This window comes from Cyanistes caeruleus, chromosome 34, assembly GCF_971803275.1.
Source record: "Cyanistes caeruleus chromosome 34, bCyaCae1.hap1.1, whole genome shotgun sequence".
NCBI lineage: Eukaryota > Metazoa > Chordata > Aves > Passeriformes > Paridae > Cyanistes > Cyanistes caeruleus.
In genome coordinates, this window is record NC_141735.1 from 1870909 (window position 1) to 1891218 (window position 20310).

The window sequence follows — 20310 nt, forward strand, 5'->3', positions numbered from 1 at the left end:
AACGGGACGGGAAAACCCCGCCCTTACCCCGGGACGCGCCGCTCCCGAAGGAATACACGAGATCAAAGCGGTTTAAAGCTATTTATTAGCAATCTAAAGCACAAAATCGTCCACCCGGTGCCGGTCCCGTTGCGTTCTCCGTCCTTCAGCGATCCCTGCAAAGGAGAAAATGGCGATGAAGCGGCGACCCCGAGCGCTGCGGAGCTCCCGGGCCGCGCCAGAGCCTTGTCCCGGCGTGTGAGGGTGGGACCGACGGACGCGACCGCCGGCACCGAAGACTTCGCGCCGGTCTCTTCTGTCCCTCCGCACATCACAGACCCCGGCACGGGACCGCCGGGACCCGCCAAGAACGGGAGGAGCCTCCCGGTGCCCCACGCCCACTCTTGGGCCCAAACCCACCCCAAACCCCCGAACCGCACCCTCAGAGCTCACCGGCCGCGGAAAGAGCGCGTTCCGCCCTGCGAGCATTTTATATAGCCCTGTGTGGGCGTGGCCTCGGGGACTTCGGCCAATCAGAGTCACCGGCGCGCGTCCAGCAACCAATGAAAGCACAGTAACACAGAAGGGGCGGTGGCCTAAGGGAATTATAATATAGGCGGGGCTTTTGAGAGCTCAGCCAACCAGAATGAGCGCCGGGCGCTCGCGGGCCAATGAGATCGGCGGAGATGAGGAAAGGGGCGGGGTTTAGCGGCCGGAAGTGTGGCGGAACCGGAAGCGGCGCTCGGCGCACGCGTGGGGGAGCGATGGGGATCGGAGGCAAAATCAACCGGCCCCGAACGGTGACCGGGGGGACCGGGAGGGGCTCGAGGGGGGTCCCGGCGGGAGGGGGAACCCCGGGGGCGGCGGGAGCCCCGCTCCTCACGGCGTTCCCGGTAGCGGTTGCCGGGAGGGCTCTGAGGGTTTCCTGAGGGCGCTCCGGTAACCCCGGGCCGCTCCCGGTGTCCCCGTTCCGCCCCGCAGGAGCTGCGCAAGAAGCTCTTCAAGCGGCGGCGGGAGCTGGCGAGGGGGCGGCGGCAGAAGCGGCGGTGAGCGCCCCCCCCCCGCTGTCCCCGCTGTCCCCCCGGTGTCCCCCCGGTGACTGAGGGGGGTCCCGGGGGTCTCCGCTCAGGTCGGTGTCGGTGCCGGCGGTTCCGGCCCCGCTGTGGGGGAAGCGGCGGCGGAAGGAGCTGAAGCGGCTGCGGGGGGCGGCCAAGAAGGGTGAGCGGGGGAGGGGACACCGGGGGGAACACCGGGGGGTGACACCGGAGCTCTGACCCCTCCCCGGTGTCCCCAGCGCTGGAGGCCGCGGTGACCGAGGCGAAGAGGCCGAAGGAGGAGAAGGCGGCCGGGGAGAGCGGCGGGGACGTGGAGATGGCGGAGGCGGCAGCGGAGTGACCCCGGTGCCCCGTGGCTGCTGCCACGGTGGCGTTCCGTTCCCGGTGTCGCCGCTGTCGCGACAATAAACTCGCTCTGCTCCGTCCCGGTGTCCGTTCTGTGGGGGACCCTTTTCGCGGTGACACCGCGGGGGGAGGAGGGAGGGGCGGAACCTTCGCGCGCGGCCGCGGGGGCGGGAGGGGAGTTCCGGGGCAGGGCGCTCTCCGCGCATGCGCAGCCGCCCGGCCCGGCCCGGCCCCGTTGCCGCCATGTCGGCGCTGTGCGACCCCCCCGGTACCGCCAGCCCCCCCCGGCCCCCCCTCAGGTACCGCGGGACCCCCGAGATGGGAGCGGGGAATCCTCCGGGGTGGGAAAAAAGACCCCCGGGATCCTCCGTGGGGGGAGAGGGGGAGCTGGGCCTGACCCCCACCCTCAGCGACCACCGGGTCCCCTCAGCCCCCCCCGGGACCCCCCTCAGCGACCACCGGGTCCCCTCAGCCCGCTGCTGTCCCCGGTTATGGACCCCAACCGCCCCCGGGACCCCCCGAAACCCTCTGGGACCCCTCCGGACCCCCCAAAACCCCACCGGGACCCCCCGGGACCCCTCTCATCCCCCTCGGGACCCCCCTGGGACCCCCCGAAACCCCCCCGGGACCCCTCTCATTCCCCCCCGGGACCCTCCGGGACCCCCCCGGGACCCCTCTCAGCCCCCCTGGGACCCCCCGAAACCCCCTCAGCCCCCCCGGGACCCCCCAAAACCCTCCGGGACCCCCCGGGACCCCCTCAGCCCCACCCAGAACCCCCCGGGACCCCTCTCAGCCCCCCGGGACCCCCCATTTTTAACCCCTTACCCCCCATTTCCCCCTCCCCATCACCCCCAAGGCTCCTCTATTCCCAAATTTCCTCATGGGGGGGTTTGAATTCCCACCTATCCCAGCCCCCATTTTTAACCCTTTACCCCCCTTTTTCCCTCCTCCCCATCACCCCCAAAGCTCCCCCACCCCCAAATTTCCCCTGGGGAGGGTGGATTCCCATCTGGCCCCCCACTTTTAACCCTTTACCCCCCATTTCCTCCCCTCCCATCACCCCCAAAGCTCCCCCATCCCCAAATTTCTGCACGGCAGAGGGGAGCGGTGTGAATTCCCACCTCTCCCCCTCCATTTTTAACCCTTTCCCCCCCTTTTTCCCTCTCCCCATCACCCCCAAAGCTCCTCCACCCCCAAATTTCCCCTGGGGAGGGTGGATTCCCATCTGGCCCCCCATTTTTAACCCTTTCCTCCCCCTTTTTCCCTCCTCCCCATCACCCCCAAAGCTCCTCCACCCCCAAATTTCCCCTGGGGAGGGTGGATTCCCATCTCCCACCCCATTTTTAACCCTTTCCTCCCCATTTCCCCCTCCCCATCACCCCCAAAGCTCCTCCAACCCCAAATTTCTGCACGGCAGAGTGGAGTAGTGTGAATTCCCACCTCTCCCCCTCCATTTTTAACCCTTTCCCCCCCTTTTTCCCTCTCCCCACAGCGCTCAGGAGCTGTCCCAAGAGGTCAAAGCCTTCCTGAGCGGCCTGGACCCCGTCCAGGGCACTCCCCTCTCCCCCCCAGCCCACGCCCGCTGCGCCCTGCGCCTGCTGCGCTGCCTCCCCCCCGCCCGCCACGCCGCCCTGCAGCACCTGCGCAGCCTCTTCGACGAGCAGGTCTGCTCCCACCTCCTGCAGCGCGACTCCTCCGCTCCCCCGGCCCCCAAACCCTGCCCGGGAGCCGAGGTCCTGCAGGAGGTTCGGCGCTCCCTGGCCGAGCTGGTGGCCGCCAACCCCCGGGCGTGGGCTCCCGGCGTGGCGGCGTGGGCCAGCGAGCTGATGGGGCAGCTGAGCAGCAAATACGCCGGGAGGCCCGGGGTGCCGCCGGCCAGCAGCCTCAACGAGCTGCTGCAGCTCTGGATGTCGTGCCCGGCCACCCGGGCGCTGCTGGACATCTACAGCCAGTGCCTGGCCGCCATGGTGGGCAGCTGCCCCGACGCCTGCGTGGACGCGCTGCTGGACACGTCGGTGCAGCACTCGCCGCATTTCGACTGGGTGGTGGCTCACGTGGGCTCCTCCTTCCCCGGCACCATCATCAGCCGCGTGCTCTCCTGCGGCCTCAAGGATTTCTGCGCCCACGGCGGCGGCGGCGGCGGCGGCGGCGAAGCGGCGGCGGCGCCGGGCACGGCGGGCGATAAACGCGTGCCCAAAATCGCCTCGGTGGTGGGGATCCTGGGCCACCTGGCCTCGCGGCACGCCGGCAGCATCAAGCAGGAGCTGCTGAGGATGTTCCACGAGAGCCTGGGCTCGTCCCGCGAGCACCACAAGGCCACGGTGCCCTTCCTGCTGCAGCTGGCGCTGATGTCGCCCACGCTGCTGGCCACCGTGTCGCCGGAGCTGGTGGACTCGCTGAAGCCGCCGGTGCTCAACCAGCTGCACCAGCACTTCTCCTCGGTGCCCAGGGACGAGCTGGAGGGCGTGGTGGGCGTGGTGGTTCACCTGCTGTGCCACACCTCGGCCGGGGCGCTGCGGACGCTGCGCTTCCTGCTGGCCACGGCCGCGCCCGCCTCCGTCATCACCGCGCCGGGCCCGGCGCTGCACGAGGGCGTCCGCGAGGCCTGCGAGCGCCTGCTGCAGCTGCTGCTGCTGCACCTGCAGAAACTGGTGCACGGCCGCGGCTCCGCCAGCCTGGCCGACTGCCCGGCGCGGCCGGTGCCGTTCCTGGACGCGCTGCGGCCGCACGTGCGGGAGCTGTGCCTGGACACGCTGCGGCTGGAGCGGAAGCGCTGCCTGTGGCAGCACCAGCTGCTGGCGCTGCTGGCCGTGCACTCGGCGCCGCACGGCGCGGCCGAGGCGCTTTTCTTCCTGCTGGCGCTGGCCAGGACGCCGGAGGAGCTGGCGCTGGCGCCGCAGCTGCACGCGGGGCTGCGCGCCGTGCTGCCCGACCCGCTGCCCGCCGCCGTGGCCGCCGCCGTGGCGCAGATCCACGCCGGCCGCCTGCCGGAGCCGCAGCTGGCGCAGCTCCTGCGCAACCTGGCCCTGCTGCTGCAGCAGCAGCGCGAGGGCGGCGAGGGCGAGGCCGGGGAGCCGGCGCTGGGCGCGGCGTTGGCGCGGCACCTGCCGGATCTGGCGCAGCTGCTGCTGCACCCGCGGCCGGAGGTGGCCGAGGCGGCGTGCCGGCTGCTGGCCGCCTGCCCGCTGCCCCGGGCGCTGCCGCCGGCGCATCTCCTGCCGGCCGTGCGCGCCGCCGTGCGCCGCTTCTTCGCGGGGCTGTGGCTGGGCGACGCGGCCGCGCTGGCCCCCGGCGTGCGGCTGCTGGCCCGGCTCAGCGCCGTCAGCCCCGCGGCCGCCAAGGCCGTGCTGGCCCAGCTGGTGGAGGGGGCTCTGGGCGGCCGCAACGCCGAGCTCTTCGGCGGCACCGCCGAGCCGCCGGGCCACGAGGCCGCGCCGGTGCCGCCGGCCGTGTCGCTGCTGGACACCAACCGGCGATTCACCGCCGGCCTCAACACCTCCGGCGGCGTCTGGTCCGTGTTCCACGCCGGCGTCATCGGCCGCGGGCCCAAACCGGCGGCCGGCGGCGGCCGGCGAGGCCCGGAGGAGCTGAGCCGCAACACCCAAACCTTCCTCAGCCTGGTGCTGCGCTGCTGCCGCGGCTCCGGGCCCGCCGTGGGCGCCGAGGCCGCCAAAGCCGTGGCCGCCGCCTTGGTGGAGGCCGTTTGCCCCGAAGCCGCCGGCGCCGAGCTGGCCTGGCCGCCGGAAGAGCTGGCCCGGGCCACCGTGGAGCGCGACCTGCGCATCCTGCGGCGCTTCCGCCAGCACCCGCTGCTCTTCCCGCTGCTGCGGCTGGTGGCCGGCGGCCACCCCGCGCTCTGCTACTGCTCCGTGCTGCTCCGCGGGCTGCTGGCCAGCCTGGTGGCTCACTGGGACGCCTGCCGGGCCAGCAGCACGGTGGCCTCGCCCTGGCACCTGCGGGCCTCGTGCGCCCTGGTGGCGCTGCTGGCCGAGGGCTCGCTGCTGCCGCCGGTGCTGGGCAACATGCACGAGCTGTTCCCGGAGCTGGCGCCTTTCGAGGTTCACCTGCTGCTGCTCAGCGTTTGGGGGTACCTGCGGGAGAACAGCCCCCTGCCCCAGAAATTCACCTTCCAGCCCGAGCTGGGCGTGTTCCGCAGGGATTTCGGGAGGGACGGGGACCTGGGGAAACACCTGGCGGTGCTGCACAGCGTCCTGCACAGGAACATCCACAGGCTGGGCTTGCTGGCCGGGAGGTTTTACCCCTGAGCAGGGCGGGGGTTTTGGGGTTTTGGGGGGTTTTTGGGGGGGTTTTGGGGTGGGGGGGATGCGCGGGAAGTTTGGGGTTTGTAATAAAAAAGCGGAGGAATGGAGGAGATGGGTGTGGAGTGTGGGGTTTGGGGGTGTCCTGGGGGGGTTTGGGGGGGTCCTGGGGGGGTTTGGGGGGTCCTGAGAATCCTGGGGGTGTTTTTGGGGGGTCCCGAGGGATCCTGGGGGTGTTTTGGGGGTTCCCAAGGGTTTCTGGGGGGTCCTGGGTGGGTTTGGGGCAGTTTGGGGGGTCCTGGGGGGGTTTTGGGGGGTCCTGGAGGATCCTGGGGGTGTTTTTGAGGGGTCCCGAGGGATCCTGGGGGTGTTTTGGGGGTTCCCAAGGGTTTCTGGGGGGTCCTGGGGGTGTTTTAGGGGGTCCTGAGGGTCCTTGGGGGGGTCCTGGGGGGGTTTGGGAGGTCCTGGAGGATCCTGGGGGTGTTTTTGGGGGGTCCCGAGGGATCCTGGGGGTGTTTTGGGGGTTCCCAAGGGTTTCTGGGGGGTCCTGGGTGGGTTTGGGGCAGTTTGGGGGGTCCTGGGGGGGTTTTGGGGGGTCCTGGAGGATCCTGGGGGTGTTTTTGGGGGGTCCCGAGGGGTCCTGGGGGTGTTTTGGGGGTTCCCAAGGGTTTCTGGGGGGTCCTGGGTGGGTTTGGGGGTCCTGGGTCTGCTCTGGGTGGGTTTGGGGGGTCCTGGGGGAATCCTGGATGTGATTTGGGGAGGGTTTGGGGGGTCCTGGGTGAGGTTTGGGGGGTCCTGGGTGAGATTTGGGGGGTCCTGGGTGGGTTTTGGGGGGTCCTGGAGGATCCTGGGGGTGTTTTGGGGGTTCCCAAGGGTTTCTGGGGGGTCCTGGGTGGGTTTGGGGGTCCTGGGTCTGCTCTGGGTGGGTTTGGGGGGTCCTGGGGGAATCCTGGATGTGATTTGGGGAGGGTTTGGGGGGTCCTGGGTGAGATTTGGGGGGTCCTGGGTGGGTTTGGGGGGGTTTGGGGGGTCCTGGGGGGGTTTTGGGGGGTCCTGGAGGATCCTGGGGGTGTTTTTGGGCAGTCCCGAGGGGTCCTGGGGGTGTTTTGGGGGTTCCCAAGGGTTTCTGGGGGGTTCTGGGGGTGTTTTAAGGGGTCCTGAGGGTCCTGGGGGTGTTTTTGGGGGGGTCCCGAGGGGTCCTGGGGGTGTTTTGGGGGTTCCCAAGGGTTTCTGGGGGGTCCTGGGGGTTTTGGGGGGTCCTGGAGGATCCTGGGGGTGTTTTTGAGGGGTCCCGAGGGGCCCTGGGGGTGTTTTGGGGGTTCCCAAGGGTTTCTGGGGGGTCCTGGGGGTGTTTTAGGGGGTCCTGAGGGTCCTTGGGGGGGTCCTGGGGGGGGGCCAGGGGTTTCTGGGGGTGTTTTGGGGGGTCCCAAGAATTCTTGGGGGGGTTTTGAGGGGATTCAGGGAGGTCTGAGGTTGGTGGGGATGGTGGGGAGGGGTGCAGAGTGGGTTTGGGGGGTCCTGGGGGGGTTTAGAGTGGGTTTGGGGGGGTCCTGGGGGTGTTTTGGGGGTTTCTGGGGGGTCCTGGGGGTGTTTTAGGGGGTCCTGAGGGTGTTTCGGGGGGGTCCTGGGGGTTTCTGGGGGTGTTTTGGGGGGTCCCAAGAGTTCTTGGGGGGTCCTGGGGGTGTTTTGGGGGGTCCTGGCGGTGCCCGGAGCTCCCGAGGAACTCCCACTCCCCGCCGTGTCAATCACCCGCCTATCCCCGCCCATCGATCCCAACCCACCAATCACCGCTCACCCTCGAGCCGTAGCCCCGCCCCTTCTCGAACCGGCACGATCGCTCGGCGGGCGGGGCCTCGCTCCTTCGTCGACCAATCAGCTCCGCGCTTCTTTGGCGGGAGCGCGTCACTTCCGGCAGAGGCGCGGGCGGAAGCGGCGGCGGCCCGAGGATGTTTTACCACGTGAGCGGTACCGGGAGGGGTCACGTGGGGTACCGGGAGGGGTCACGTGGGGTACCGGGAGGGGTCACGTGGGGCACCGGGAGGGGGGGGCTGGTGTCCCCTCAGGGGATCCCGGGGGTGTTCCCGGCCTTGGGGACCCTCCCGGGTGGGTTCCGGTGACTCCCGGTGACTCCCGGTGGTTCCCGGTGCCCCCCAGATCTCCCTGGAGCACGAGATCCTGCTCCACCCGCGGTACTTCGGGCCCAACCTGCTCAACACCGTCAAGCAGAAGCTTTTCACCGAGGTGGAGGGGACCTGCACCGGGAAGTGAGCGCGGCCCCGAAATCCCCCGGAACGGCCCCAAAAACGGCCCCGGGAACACCGGGAATGGGCCCCGGAGCACCGGGAGCCATCCTGAGACCCCCTGGGAACCATCCTGGGACCCCCAAATCCCCCTGAGCCCCCCAAAATCCATCCTGAGACCCCAAAAACCTCCTGAGACCCACCCAGGACCCCTCAAACCCACCCAAACCCACCCAGGACCCCCCAAAACCCACCCAGGACCCCCCAAACCCTCCCCAAATCACACCCAGGACCCCCCAAAACCCACCCAGGACCCCCCAAACCCCCCCCAAACCCACCCAGGACCCCCCAAACCCACCCAGGACCCCCCAAATCACACCCAGGACCCCCCAAAACTCAGCCAGGACCCCCCAAACCCTCCCCAAACCCACCCAGGACCCCCCAAACCCTCCCCAAATCACATCCAGGATCCCCCCGGGACCCCCCAAACCCACCCAGGACCCCCCAAATCACACCCAGGACCCCCCAAACCCTCCCCAAATCACATCCAGGATCCCCCCGGGACCCCCCAAACCCACCCAGGATCCCCCAAACCCCATCCAGGACCCCCCAAATCACACCCAGGACCCCTCAAACCTCACCCAGGACCCCCCAAACCCACCCAGGACCCCCTAAATCACACCCAGGACCCCCCAAACCCTCCCCAAGCCCACCCAGGACCCCCCAAACCCACCCAGAGCAGACCCAGGACCCCCCCAAACCCCCCCAAACCTCCCCCAGGACCCCCCAAACCCCCCAAATCACACCCAGGATCCCCCCAGGACCCCCCAAACCCCCTCAAACCCCACCCAGGACCCCCCAAACCCACCCAGAGCAGACCCAGGACCCCCCAAACCCTCCCCAAACCCCCCAAACCCTCCCCAAATCACATCCAGGATCCCCCCAGGACCCCCCAAACCCCACCCAGGACCCCCCAAATCACACCCAGGACCCCCCAAACCCTCCCCAAATCACATCCAGGACCCCCCCAGGACCACCCAAACCCACCCAGAGCAGACCCAGGACCCCCCAAACCCCCCCAAACCTCACCCAGGACCCCCCAGACCCACCCAGGACCCCCCAAATCACACCCAGGACCCCCCAAACCCTCCCCAAACCTCATCCAGGACCCCCCAAACCCTCCCCAAACCCACCCAGGACCCCCCAGGACCCCCCAAACCCCACCCAGGACCCCCCAAACCCACCCAGGACCCCCCAAAACCCACCCAGGACCCCCCAAACCCACCCAGGACCCCCCAAAACCCACCCAGGACCCCTCAAACCCACCCAGGACCCCCCAAACCCCACCCAGGACCCCTCAAACCCACCCAGGACCCCCCAAACCCTCCCCAAATCACATCCAGGATCCCCCCAGGACCCCCCAAACCCCCTCAAACCCCACCCAGGACCCCCCAAACCTCACCCAGGACCCCCCAAACCCCCCTCAAACCCCCCCAAACCCCCCCAGGTACGGGTTTGTGATCGCCGTCACCACCATCGATAACATCGGGGCCGGGGTGATCCAGCCGGGACCCCCAAACCCCAAACACATCCCAAACACCCCCAGGACCCCTCAAACCTCAGCCAGGACCCCCCAAATCCCCCTCAAACCCCCAAGACCCTCTCAAATCCCACCCAGGACCCCCAAAACCCCACCCAGGACCCCCCAAACCCTCCCCAAACCCCATCCAGGACCCCTCAAACCTCCCCCAGGACCCCCCAAACCCCCCAATCCCCACCCAGGACCCCCCAAACCCTCCCCAAATCACACCCAGGACCCCCCAAACCCCTCTCAAACCCCTCTCAAATCCCCTCAAACCCCCCCAAACCCCCTCAAACCCCCCCAGGTTCGGGTTTGTGATCGCCGTCACCACCATCGATAACATCGGGGCCGGGGTGATCCAGCCGGGACCCCCAAACCCCAAACACATCCCAAACCTCCCGAAAACTCAGCCAGGACCCCCCAAACCCCACCCAGGACCCCCCAAACCTCACCCAGGACCCCCCAAACCTCCCCCAGGACCCCCCAAACCCTCCCCAAATCCCACCCAGGACCCCCCAAACCCCATCCAGGACCCCCCAAACCCCCCTCAAACCTCCCCCAGGATCCCCCAAACCCCACCCAGGAGCCCTCAACCCCCCCCCAAACCCTCCCCAAATCACACCCAGGATCCCCCCAGGACCCCCAAACCTCCCCAAACCCCCTCAAACCTCAGCCAGGACCCCCCAAATTCTCCTCAAACCCCCTCAAACCTCAGCCAGGACCCCCCAAATCCCCTCAAACCCCCTCAAACCCCTCTCCCCCCCAGGTACGGGTTTGTGATCGCCGTCACCACCATCGATAACATCGGGGCCGGGGTGATCCAGCCGGGCCGGGGGTTCGTGCTGTACCCGGTGCGCTACAAAGCCATCGTCTTCAGACCCTTCAAGGGAGAGGTGGTGGATGCTGTGGTCACCCAGGTTAACAAGGTGAGGTTTTGGGGGGTCCCTGGGGGGGTTTTGGGGGTCCTGGGGGGGTTTTGGGGGGTCCCAGGGCCGGGGCTTCGTGCTGTACCCGGTGCGCTACAAAGCCATCGTCTTCAGACCCTTCAAGGGAGAGGTGGTGGATGCTGTGGTCACCCAGGTGAACAAGGTGGGGTTTTGGGGGGTCCTGGGGGGGTTTTGGGGGGGTTTTGGGGGTCCTGGGAGGGTTTTGGGGGGGTTTTGGGGGATCTGGGGGGGTTTTGGGGGGTCCCAGGGCCGGGGGTTCGTGCTGTACCCGGTGCGCTACAAAGCCATCGTCTTCAGACCCTTCAAGGGAGAGGTGGTGGATGCTGTGGTCACCCAGGTCAACAAGGTGGGGTTTTGGGGGGTCCCTGGGGGGGTTTGGGGGGTTTAGGGGGGGTTTTGGGGGATCTGGGGGAGTTTTGGGGGGGATCTGAGGGAGTTCTGGGGGTCCTGGCGGAGTCCTGTGGTCACCCAGGTGAACAAGGTGAGGTTTGGGGGGGGTCCTGGGGGGGTTTTGGGGGGTCCTGGGGGGGTTTTGGGGGGTCCTGGGGGGGTTTTGGGGGTCCTGGGGGAGTTCTGAGGGGGTCCTGTGGTCACCCAGGTGAACAAGGTGAGGTCTGGGGGGTTTTGGGGGGGTTTTGGGGGTCCTGGGGGAGTTTTGGGGGGGTTTGGGGGATCTGGGGGAGTTTTGGGGGGGATCTGAGGGAGTTCTGGGGGTCCTGGCGGAGTCCTGTGGTCACCCAGGTGAACAAGGTGAGGTTTGGGGGGGGTCCTGGGGGGGTTTTGGGGGGTCCTGAGTGGGTTTTGGGGGGTCCCAGGGCCGGGGGTTCGTGCTGTACCCGGTGCGGTACAAAGCCATCGTCTTCAGACCCTTCAAGGGAGAGGTGGTGGATGCTGTGGTCACTCAGGTTAACAAGGTGGGGTTTTGGGGGGTCCTGGGGGGGATCTGGGGGGGTTTTGGGGGTCCTGGGGGGGTCCTGGGGGGGTTTAGGGGGGTCCCAGGGCCGGGGGTTCGTGCTGTACCCGGTGCGCTACAAAGCCATCGTCTTCAGACCCTTCAAGGGAGAGGTGGTGGATGCTGTGGTCACCCAGGTTAACAAGGTGGGGTTTTGGGGGGTCCTGGGGGGGTTTGGGGGGGTTTTGGGGGTCCTGGGGGGGTCCTGGGGGGGTCCTGGAGGGATCTGGGGGGGATCTGAGGGAGTTCTGGGGGTCCTGGGGGAGTCCTGTGGTCACCCAGGTCAACAAGGTGAGGTTTTGGGGGGTCCTGGGGGGGTCCTGGGGGTCCTGGGGGGGTTTTGGGGGGGTTTTGGGGGTCCTGGGGGGGGTTTTGGGGGGGTTTGGGGGATCTGGGGGAGTTTTGGGGGGGATCTGAGGGGGTTCTGGGGGTCCTGGGGGAGTCCTGTGGTCACTCAGGTGAACAAGGTGAGGTCTGAGGGGGTTCTGGGGGTCCTGGGGGGTTCTGGGGACACCCAGGTCAACAAGGTGGGGTTTTGGGGGGTCCTGGGGGGGTTTTGGGGGGTCCTGGGGGGGTTTGGGGGGTTTTGGGGGAGTTTTGGGGGTCCTGGGGGTGTTTAGGGGGGTCCCAGGGCCGGGGCTTCGTGCTGTACCCGGTGCGCTACAAAGCCATCGTCTTCAGACCCTTCAAGGGAGAGGTGGTGGATGCTGTGGTCACCCAGGTTAACAAGGTGAGGTTTTGGGGGGTCCTGGGGGGGTTTGGGGGGGTCCTGGGGGGGTTTTAGGGGGGTTTTGGGGGTCCTGGGGGGGATCTTGGGGAGTTTTGGGGGTTTTGGGGGGGATCTGAGGGGGTTCTGATGGGTCCTGGGGGAGTCCTGGGGTCACTCAGGTCAACAAGGTGAGGTCTGGGGGGTCCTGGGGGGGTTTGGGGGGTCCTGGGGGGGTTTGGGGGATCTGGGGGGGTTTGGGGGGGTCCTGGAGGGATCTGGGGGGGATCTGAGGGAGTTCTGGGGGTCCTGGGGGAGTCCTGTGGTCACCCAGGTTAACAAGGTGAGGTCTGGGGGGGTTTTGGGGGAGTTTTGGGGGTCTTGGGGGGGTTTTGGGGGTCCTGGGGGGGGGGTTTGGGGGGTCCTGGGGGGGTTTAGGGGGGTCCTGGGGGGGTTTGGGGGGTCCTGTGGTCACCCAGGTCAACAAGGTGAGGTTTTGGGGGTCCTGGGGGGGTTTTGGGGGTCCTGGGGGGGTTTAGGGGGTCCTGGGGGGGGGGGTTGGGGGGTCCTGGGGGGGTTTTGGGAGGGTTTTGGGGGTCCTGGGGGGGTTTAGGGGGGTCCTGGGGGGGTTCTGAGGGGGTCCTGGGGACACCCAGGTTAACAAGGTGAGGTCTGGGGGGGTCCTGGGGGGCTCCTGGGGTCACTGAGGCGACAACTTGGGGTGCACTGAGGCTCTGCAGGGCCCTGAACCCCGTTTTGGGCTTTTATTGTCCCTTTATTGTCCCTTTATTGTCCTTTTATTGTCCTTTTATTGTCCTTTTATTGTCCCTTTATTGTCCTTTTATTGTCCCCTTATAGTCCTTTTATTATCCTTTTATTATCCTTTTATTGTCCCTTTTTGTACTTTTTTATCCTTTTTTTGTCCCATTTTCATCCCTTTTTGCCCATTTTTGCCCCTTTTTGTCCCTTTTTGTCCCTTTTTGCCCATTTTCGTCCCTTTTTGTCCCTTTTTGTCCCTTTTTGTCTCATTTCTACCCCATTTTGTCCCATTTTTGTCCATTTCCATCCCATTTTTACCCCTTTTTTGTCCATTTTTGTCCGTTTTTATCCCATTTTTGTCTGATTTCTGCCCCATTTTGTCTCATTTTTGTCACTTTCCCATTTTTGTCACTTTTTGCCCCTTTTTATCCCATTTTTATCCCATTTTTATCCCATTTTTGTCCCATTTTGTCCCATTTTTCCCCCTTTTTGTCCCATTTTTGTCATTTTTTGTCTCATTCCTGTCCCATTTTGTTCCATTTTTGTCACTTTTTGTCCATTTTCGTCTTTTTTTACCCCATTTTTCCCCTTTTTGTCCCATTTTTATCATTTTTTTCTCCATTTTTGTCCCTTTTCATCTCATTTTTTTCCCGCTCTTATCCCTTTTTTGTCCCTTTTTGTCCCTTTTTATCCATTTTTGTCCCATTTTTGTCACTTTTTGTCTCATTTCTGTCCCATTTTTTTCCATTCTTGTCACTTTTTTCCATTTTTGTTCATTTTCATCCCATTTTTCCCCTTTTTTGTCCATTTTTGTCCATTTTTATCCCATTTTTGTCCCATTTCTGCCCCATTTTGCCTCATTTTTGCCACTTTCTGCCCCATTTTTGTCACTTTTTATCCATTTTTGTCACTTTTTGTCTCATTTCTGTCCCATTTTTGTCACTTTTTGCCCATTTTTGTCACTTTTTGTCTCATTTCTGTCCCATTTTTGTCACTTTTTGCCCTTTTTTTCCCATTTTTGACACTTTTTCCCCCTTTTTGTCCCTTTTTTTGCCCTTTTTTGCCCTTTTTTTCCCATTTTTGTCCCTTTTTTGCCCATTTTTGTCCCTTTTTGTTTCATTTCTGTCCCATTTTGTCCCATTTTTGTCACTTTTTTCCCTTTTTTCCCCTTTTTTCCCCTTTTTTCCCCTTTTTTGCCCTTTTTTGTCTCATTTCTGTCCCATTTTTGTCACTTTTTGTCCCTTCTTATCCATTTTTATCCCATTTTTGTCACTTTTTGTCTCATTTCTATCCCATTTTTTTCCATTTTTATCCCATTTTGTCCCATTTTTGTCACTTTTTTGTCCCTTTTTGCCCGTTTTTGTCACTTTTTGTCTAATTTCTGCCCCATTTTGTCCCATTTTTGTCACTTTTTTGTCCCTTTTTGCCCGTTTTTGTCACTTTTTGTCTAATTTCTGCCCCATTTTGTCCCATTTTTGTCACTTTTTTTCCCTTTTTGTCCCTTTTTTTCCCTTTTTTCCCATTTTTGTCACTTCTTGCCCATTTTTGTCACTTTTTGTCTCATTTCTGTCCCATTTTTGTCACTTTTTGCCCTTTTTTTCCCATTTTTGTCACTTTTTTCCCCTTTTTTTCCTTTTTTTCCCATTTTTGTCCCTTTTTTTCCCATTTTTGTCCCTTTTTGCCCATTTTTGTCACTTTTTGTCTCATTTCTGTCCCTTTTTGTCACTTTTTGCCCATTTTTGTCCCTTTTTGTCTCATTTCTGTCCCATTTTTGTCACTTTTTGCCCTTTTTTTCCCATTTTTGTCACTTTTTTCCCCTTTTTGTCCCTTTTTGCCCATTTTTGTCCCTTTTTGTCTCATTTCTGCCCCATTTTGTCCCATTTTTGTCACTTTTTTTCCCTTTTTTTGTCCCTTTTAGTCCCATTTTTGTCCCTTTTTTGCCCATTTTTGCCCATTTTTGTCACTTTTTGTCCCTTTTTTCCCCATTTTTGTCCCTTTTTGCCCATTTTTGCCCATTTTTGTCCCTTTTTGTCTAATTTCTGTCCCATTTTGTCCCATTTTTGTCACTTTTTTTCCCTTTTTTCCCCTTTTTTCCCTTTTTTTCCCTTTTTTGCCCTTTTTTGTCTCATTTCTGTCCCATTTTTGTCACTTTTTGTCCCTTCTTATCCATTTTTATCCCATTTTTGTCACTTTTTGTCTCATTTCTATCCCATTTTTTTCCATTTTTATCCCATTTTGTCCCATTTTTGTCACTTTTTGTCCCTTTTTTTGCCCTTTTTTGCCCATTTTTGTCCCTTTTTTGCCCATCTTTGTCCCATTTTTTCCCCTTTTTTTCCCTTTTTGTCCATTTTTGTCACTTTTTGACTCATTTCTGTCCCTTTTCTGTCCCTTTTTGCCCATTTTTGTCCCTTTTTTGTCACTTTTTCTCTCATTTCTGCCCCATTTTGTCCCTTTTTTGTCCCTTTTTGCCCATTTTTGTCCCATTTTTGTCCCTTTTTGTCCCTTTTTTTCCCATTTTTGTCCCTTTTTGCCCATTTTTGTCCCTTTTTGTCCCTTTTTGCCCATTTTTGTCCCTTTTCACCCCAATTTCCCCCCAGGTCGGGCTGTTCACGGAGATCGGGCCGATGTCCTGCTTCATCTCGCGCCACGTGAGACCCCAAAAGTGTCCCCAAGGGGGGGGGGACACCCCAAAAGTGTCCCCAAGGGGGGGGGACACACCCCAAAAGTGTCCCCGAGGGGGGGGGGACACCCCAAAAGTGTCACCAGGGCTTGGGGACACCCCAAAAGTGAAACTTGGGGGGTTTGGGGACCCCAAAATCTCCCTCGGGGACCCTGCTGAGCCCTGAAACCCCCAAATCCCCCCCAAATTTCCCTTTGGGGACCCCAGACCCCCCCAGGACCCCCCAGATCCCCCCAGGACCCCCCTGGGGACCCTCCAGGACCCCCAAAGACCCCCCCAGGACCCCAAAAGACCCCCTGGGGACCCCCCAAAGACCACCCTGACCCCCCTGGGGACCCCCAGACCCCCCAAAACCCCCCAGACCCCCCTGGGGACCCCCCCAAGGACCCCTCTAAGCCCCCCAGCCCCCTCCCAGGACCCCCAAAGACCCCCGGGGGGACCCCCCAAAGACCACCCTGACCCCCCTGGGGACCCCCAGACCCCCCCAAAGACCCCCCTGGACCCCCAAAGACCCCCCAGGACCCCAAAGGACCCCAAAGACCCCCCTGGGGACCCCCCAAGGACCCCTCTAAGCCCCCCAGCCCCCTCCCAGGACCCCCAATGACCCCCCCAGGACCCCCAAAGATCCCCACAGGACCCCCCAAAGACCCCCCAGGACCCCCCAGACCCCCCTGACCCCCCCTTTCCCCCCAGTCCATCCCCTCCGAGATGGAATTCGACCCCAACTCCAACCCCCCCTGCTACAAAACCGTGGACGAGGTGAGACCTTGGGGGGGTCCCCAAAACCCCAAAAACCCCCCAAAATCCCCTCAAAATCCCCTCCCCCACCCCGGGGGGGTCCCCAGAGCCCCCCCAAACCCCCCCAAACCCCCCCAAACCCCGCCAGGACATCGTGATCCAGCAGGACGACGAAATCCGGCTGAAGATCGTGGGGACCCGCGTGGACAAAAACGACATCGTCAGTGGGGAGGGGTCCCCAAAACTGGGGGGGACGCACGGATTGGGGGGGAAATCCCGAAATTTGGGGGGAAATCCCGGGATTTGGGGGGGCTGAGACCATTTTGGGGGGAAATCCCGAAATTTGGGGGGAAATCCTGAAATTTTGGGGGAAATCCCGAAATTTGGGGGGGCTGGGTTGGGTTTTGGGGGAAAAATCCCAAAATTTTGGGGGTTCTGAGACCATTTTGGGGGGAAATCCCGAAATTTGGGGGGAAATCCTGGGATTTGGGGGGAAAATCCCGAAATTTGGGGGGAAATCCCAAAATTTGGGGGGTTCTGGGTTGGGTTTTGGGGGGAAAATCCCAAAATTTGGGTGGGTTTTGGGGGGGAATCCCGAAATTTGGGGGGGCTGGGTTGGGTTTTGGGGGGAAATCCCAAAATTTGGGGGTTCTGAGACCATTTTGGGGGGAAAATCCCGAAATTTGGGGGATTTTGGGTGGGGTTTTGGGGGGAAATCCCGAAAATTTGGGGGGGCTGGGTTGGGTTTTGGGGAAAATCCCAAAATTTGGGGGGTTCTGGGTCAGGTTTTGCGGGAAAATCCTGAAATTTGGGGGGTTCTGGGTTGGGTTTTGGGGGGAAATCCCAAGATTTTGGGGGTTCTGGGTCGGTTTTGGGGGGAAATTCCGAAAATTTGGGGGGGCTGAGACCATTTTGGGGGGGAAATCCCAAAATTTGGGGGGGCTGGGTCGGTTTTGGGGGGAAATCCTGGGATTTGGGGGGAAATCCCGAAATTTGGGGGGGCTGGGTTGGGTTTTGGGGGAAAAATCCCAAAATTTTGGGGGTTCTGAGACCATTTTGGGGGGAAATCCCGAAATTTGGGGGGAAATCCTGAAATTTGGGGGGAAATCCTGAAATTTGGGGGCTTTTGGGGGGAAATCCCAAAATTTGGGGGGTTCTGGGTGGGGTTTGGGGGGAAATTCTGAAATTTGGGGGGAAATCCTGAAATTTGGGGGGAAATCCCGGGATTTGGGGGGTTCTGGGTGGGGTTTGGGGGGGAAATCCCGAAATTTGGGGGGAAATCCCGAAATTTGGGGGGAAATCCCGAAATTTGGGGGGTTCTGGGTTGGGTTTGGGGGGGAAATCACGAAAATTTGGGGGGAAATCCCGAAATTTGGGGGGAAATCCTGGGATTTGGGGGGAAATCCCGAAATTTGGGGGAGCTGAGACCATTTTGGGGGGAAAATTCCGAAATTTGGGGGGAAATCCCGAAATTTGGGGGGCTGAGACCATTTTGGGGGGAAATCCCGAAATTTGGGGGGTTCTGGGTTGGGTTTTGGGGGGAAAATCCCAAAATTTGGGTGGGTTTTGGGGGGGAATCCCGAAATTTGGGGGAAAATCCCGAAAATTTGGGGGCTTTAGGGGGGAAATCCCGAAATTTGGGGGGGCTGGGTTGGGTTTTGGGGGGAAATCCCAAAATTTGGGGGTTCTGAGACCATTTTGGGGGGAAATCTCAAAATTTGGGGGGTAATCCCAAAATTTGGGGGGAAATCCTGGGATTTCGGGGGTTCTGGGTTGGGTTTTGGGGGGAAATCCCAAAATTTGGGGGGTTCTGGGTTGGGTTTTGGGGGAAAATCCTGGGAAATTTGGGGGAAAATCCCGAAAATTTGGGGGCTTTTGGGGGAAAATCCCAAAATTTGGGGGGTTCTGGGTCGGGTTTTGGGGGAAAATCCCAAAATTTGGGGGGTTCTGGGTTGGGTTTTGGGGGAAAATCCCGAAATTTGGGGGTTCTGAGACCATTTTGGGGGGAAATCACAAAATTTGGGGTTTCTGGGTTGGATTTTGGGGGGAAATCCTGAAAATTTGGGGGGTTCTGGGTTGGTTTTGGGGGGAAATCCCAAAATTTGGGGGTTCTGGGTCGGGTTTTGGGGGGAAATCCCAAAATTTGGGGGGTTCTGAGACCATTTTGGGGGGAAAATCGCAAAATTTGGGGGGTTCTGGGTCAGTTTTGGGGTGAAAATCCCAAAATTTTGGGGGTTCTGAGACCATTTTGAGGGAAAATCCCAAAATTTGGGGAATTCTGGGCCGGTTTTGGGGGGGAAAATCTCAAAATTTTGGGGTTTCTTTGACCTTTTTGGGGGGAAAATCCCAAAATTCGGGGGTAAAACCCCCAATTTTTTGGGGTGAGCTCCCCATTTCTGGGTGGGGGAGGGGAGGGGGGGGTCCTCCTGAGCCCCTCCCCCCCTGACCCTGCCCCTCCCCTCCCCCCAGTTCGCCATTGGCTCGCTGATGGACGATTACCTGGGTGAGCCGGGGGTCCCGGGGGGGTTCTGGGGGTCCCCCCGGGGGGGTTTTGGGGGTCCCTCCCCCCCTCATCCCCTCCCCCTCTCCCCCCAGGTCTGGTCAGCTGAGCCTCGCGACCCCTCCCCACTTCTGCCCCCCAAATTTTGGGGTGTTCTGCCCCAGATCTTGGGGGGGGCTCTGCGTTTCCTCCCCGAACTCCCAATAAAAGCTTTTTTCGCCCGTTTTTCACCCATTTTTCACCTTTTTCTTTATTTTTTTTGGGGGGGGGGGGAGGGGTCTTCACCTTTAAGGGCCCCCCCGCGCTGTCATTGCCGCTTTAAGGCGGTGTCGCCCCTTTAAGTGTGCCCCCCCCCGTTTCCACGGTAACCGCCCTTTCCCTTTGGCGCTTTACGTCCGCGCGCGCCACTGTCGCGCTGTCCTCACCACCCCCTTCCGCGCTCGGCGGCCGCGGCCCGGCCTTCTCTCCGCGCTCTCCAAGATGGCGGTGTCCGGGGTGAGTGAGGCCGCCTCCGCCATCCGCCGCCATCCTCCTTCCCCCGCCGCCCCGCCGCGTCCCCGCCGCCACCGGCGGAGCCGCGGGGATCCCGGGATGCGGCCCGGCCGCGCTCGGCGCCGCGGGGATGATCGGGGAGCCGCGGATGGCGGCGGGAAGGGAACGGGGTGGGGGGGGTGGGGGGGAGCCCTGAGGGGAGCGCGGGGTGGGGGAGGGGGCGTGTGGCACCCTCGGCGACATTTGGGGACCCCCGGAACCCCAAAACCCGGGCGGGCTTTAAGACCCTCAGTCGCTGCCAGAGCCGAGTTTAGATCCCATAATCGGGACCCTTTGTCACCCGCTGTCCCTCACGGTTCCCCCTCAGACCTGGCGACATTTTGGGGACCCCAAAACCACAACCGGGACCCCTCAAACTGGGGGGGATTCAAGGCCGCAAATTCCTCGGGGAGGTTTTTGGGGTGGCGTTTTTGGGGTGGCGCAGCTGGCGGGGTTTGGGGACACTCGGGGGACACCTGGGGACACTTTTGGGGTCTGCAGAACTTGGGGCTTTGGGGGTCTGGGGGTTGGGGTTTGAGGTTTCACCCCGAAATCCCAAAAATTGGGGGTTTGGGGGGTTTGAATCCTGAAATTCCCGGTGGGAAAGGGGGGTCCTGAGCCCGGGATTTGGGATTTGGGGTTCCTGAGCCCGGGATTTGGGGTTCCTGAACCCCACATTTGGGATTTGGGGTCGGCAGAACCGGGGGACACTCGGGCGACACTCGGGGACACTTGGGGGATACGGGGGGACACTCGGGGGATACCCGGGGGACACTCGGGGATACCCGGGGGACACTCGGGAAACACCGGGGGACACTCGGGGGATACCCGGGGACACTCGGGGGATACCCGGGGACACTCGGGGATACCCGGGGGACACTCGGGGGATACTCAGGGATGCTCGGGGGACACTCGGGAAACACCGGGGGACACTCGGGGGATATTCGGGGATGCTCGGGGGACACTCGGGAAACACCGGGGGACACTCGGGGGATACTCGGGCACACCTGGGGGACACCGAGAAACACTCGGGGGAC

The 20310-nt window shown here is 62.1% G+C and overlaps 4 protein-coding genes, 1 long non-coding RNA gene and 1 other non-coding gene across 9 annotated transcripts in view; 4 read left to right on the forward strand and 2 right to left on the reverse strand.

Moving 5' to 3' along the window:
- Positions 1 to 67: 67 nt before the first annotated feature.
- LOC147647781 (uncharacterized) lies at positions 68 to 488 on the reverse strand. The gene is made up of 2 exons (XR_015281373.1): positions 420 to 488; positions 68 to 155 (listed from the first exon to the last, which is right to left on the reverse strand). It is a non-coding gene; the product is annotated as an uncharacterized LOC147647781 (long non-coding RNA).
- Positions 224 to 357, reverse strand: LOC147647782 (small nucleolar RNA SNORA57). Its single transcript, XR_015281394.1, has one exon. It is a non-coding gene; the product is annotated as a small nucleolar RNA SNORA57 (small nucleolar RNA).
- A 116-nt stretch (positions 489 to 604) lies between the features above and the next one.
- Positions 605 to 1459, forward strand: C34H11orf98 (chromosome 34 C11orf98 homolog). The gene is made up of 4 exons (XM_086870941.1): positions 605 to 779; positions 961 to 1025; positions 1109 to 1197; positions 1274 to 1459. Exons 1-4 carry the CDS (start codon positions 651 to 653, stop codon positions 1372 to 1374), a joined length of 384 nt encoding a protein of 127 aa, XP_086727067.1. The 5' UTR covers positions 605 to 650; the 3' UTR covers positions 1375 to 1459.
- Positions 1460 to 1619: 160 nt separating this feature from the next.
- On the forward strand, positions 1620 to 5656 carry INTS5 (integrator complex subunit 5). Its single transcript, XM_086871105.1, has 2 exons — positions 1620 to 1678; positions 2872 to 5656. Exons 1-2 carry the CDS (start codon positions 1623 to 1625, stop codon positions 5642 to 5644), a joined length of 2829 nt encoding a protein of 942 aa, XP_086727231.1. The 5' UTR covers positions 1620 to 1622; the 3' UTR covers positions 5645 to 5656.
- A 1712-nt stretch (positions 5657 to 7368) lies between these two features.
- Positions 7369 to 18972, forward strand: POLR2G (RNA polymerase II subunit G). Its single transcript, XM_086870961.1, has 8 exons — positions 7369 to 7596; positions 7793 to 7902; positions 10227 to 10386; positions 15422 to 15472; positions 16198 to 16263; positions 16391 to 16462; positions 18712 to 18745; positions 18838 to 18972. The coding sequence occupies exons 1-8, from the start codon at positions 7585 to 7587 to the stop codon at positions 18849 to 18851; spliced, it is 519 nt and encodes a 172-aa protein (XP_086727087.1). The 5' UTR covers positions 7369 to 7584; the 3' UTR covers positions 18852 to 18972.
- Positions 18973 to 19162: 190 nt separating this feature from the next.
- Positions 19163 to 20310, forward strand: part of EEF1G (eukaryotic translation elongation factor 1 gamma) — a 55053-nt gene continuing 53905 nt past the window's right edge. For 2 of the 4 annotated variants that reach the window (XR_015281383.1, XM_086871137.1), the window contains exon 1: positions 19168 to 19237. Coding sequence is in view for 3 of the 4 variants with exons in the window: in XM_086871137.1 (XP_086727263.1) it covers positions 19223 to 19237 (15 nt within the window). In the remaining variant the exon portion in view is untranslated. Of the gene's footprint in view, positions 19238 to 20310 lie in introns of all 4 variants that reach the window. The other 2 variants (XM_086871135.1, XM_086871136.1) reach the window with 2 other exon arrangements.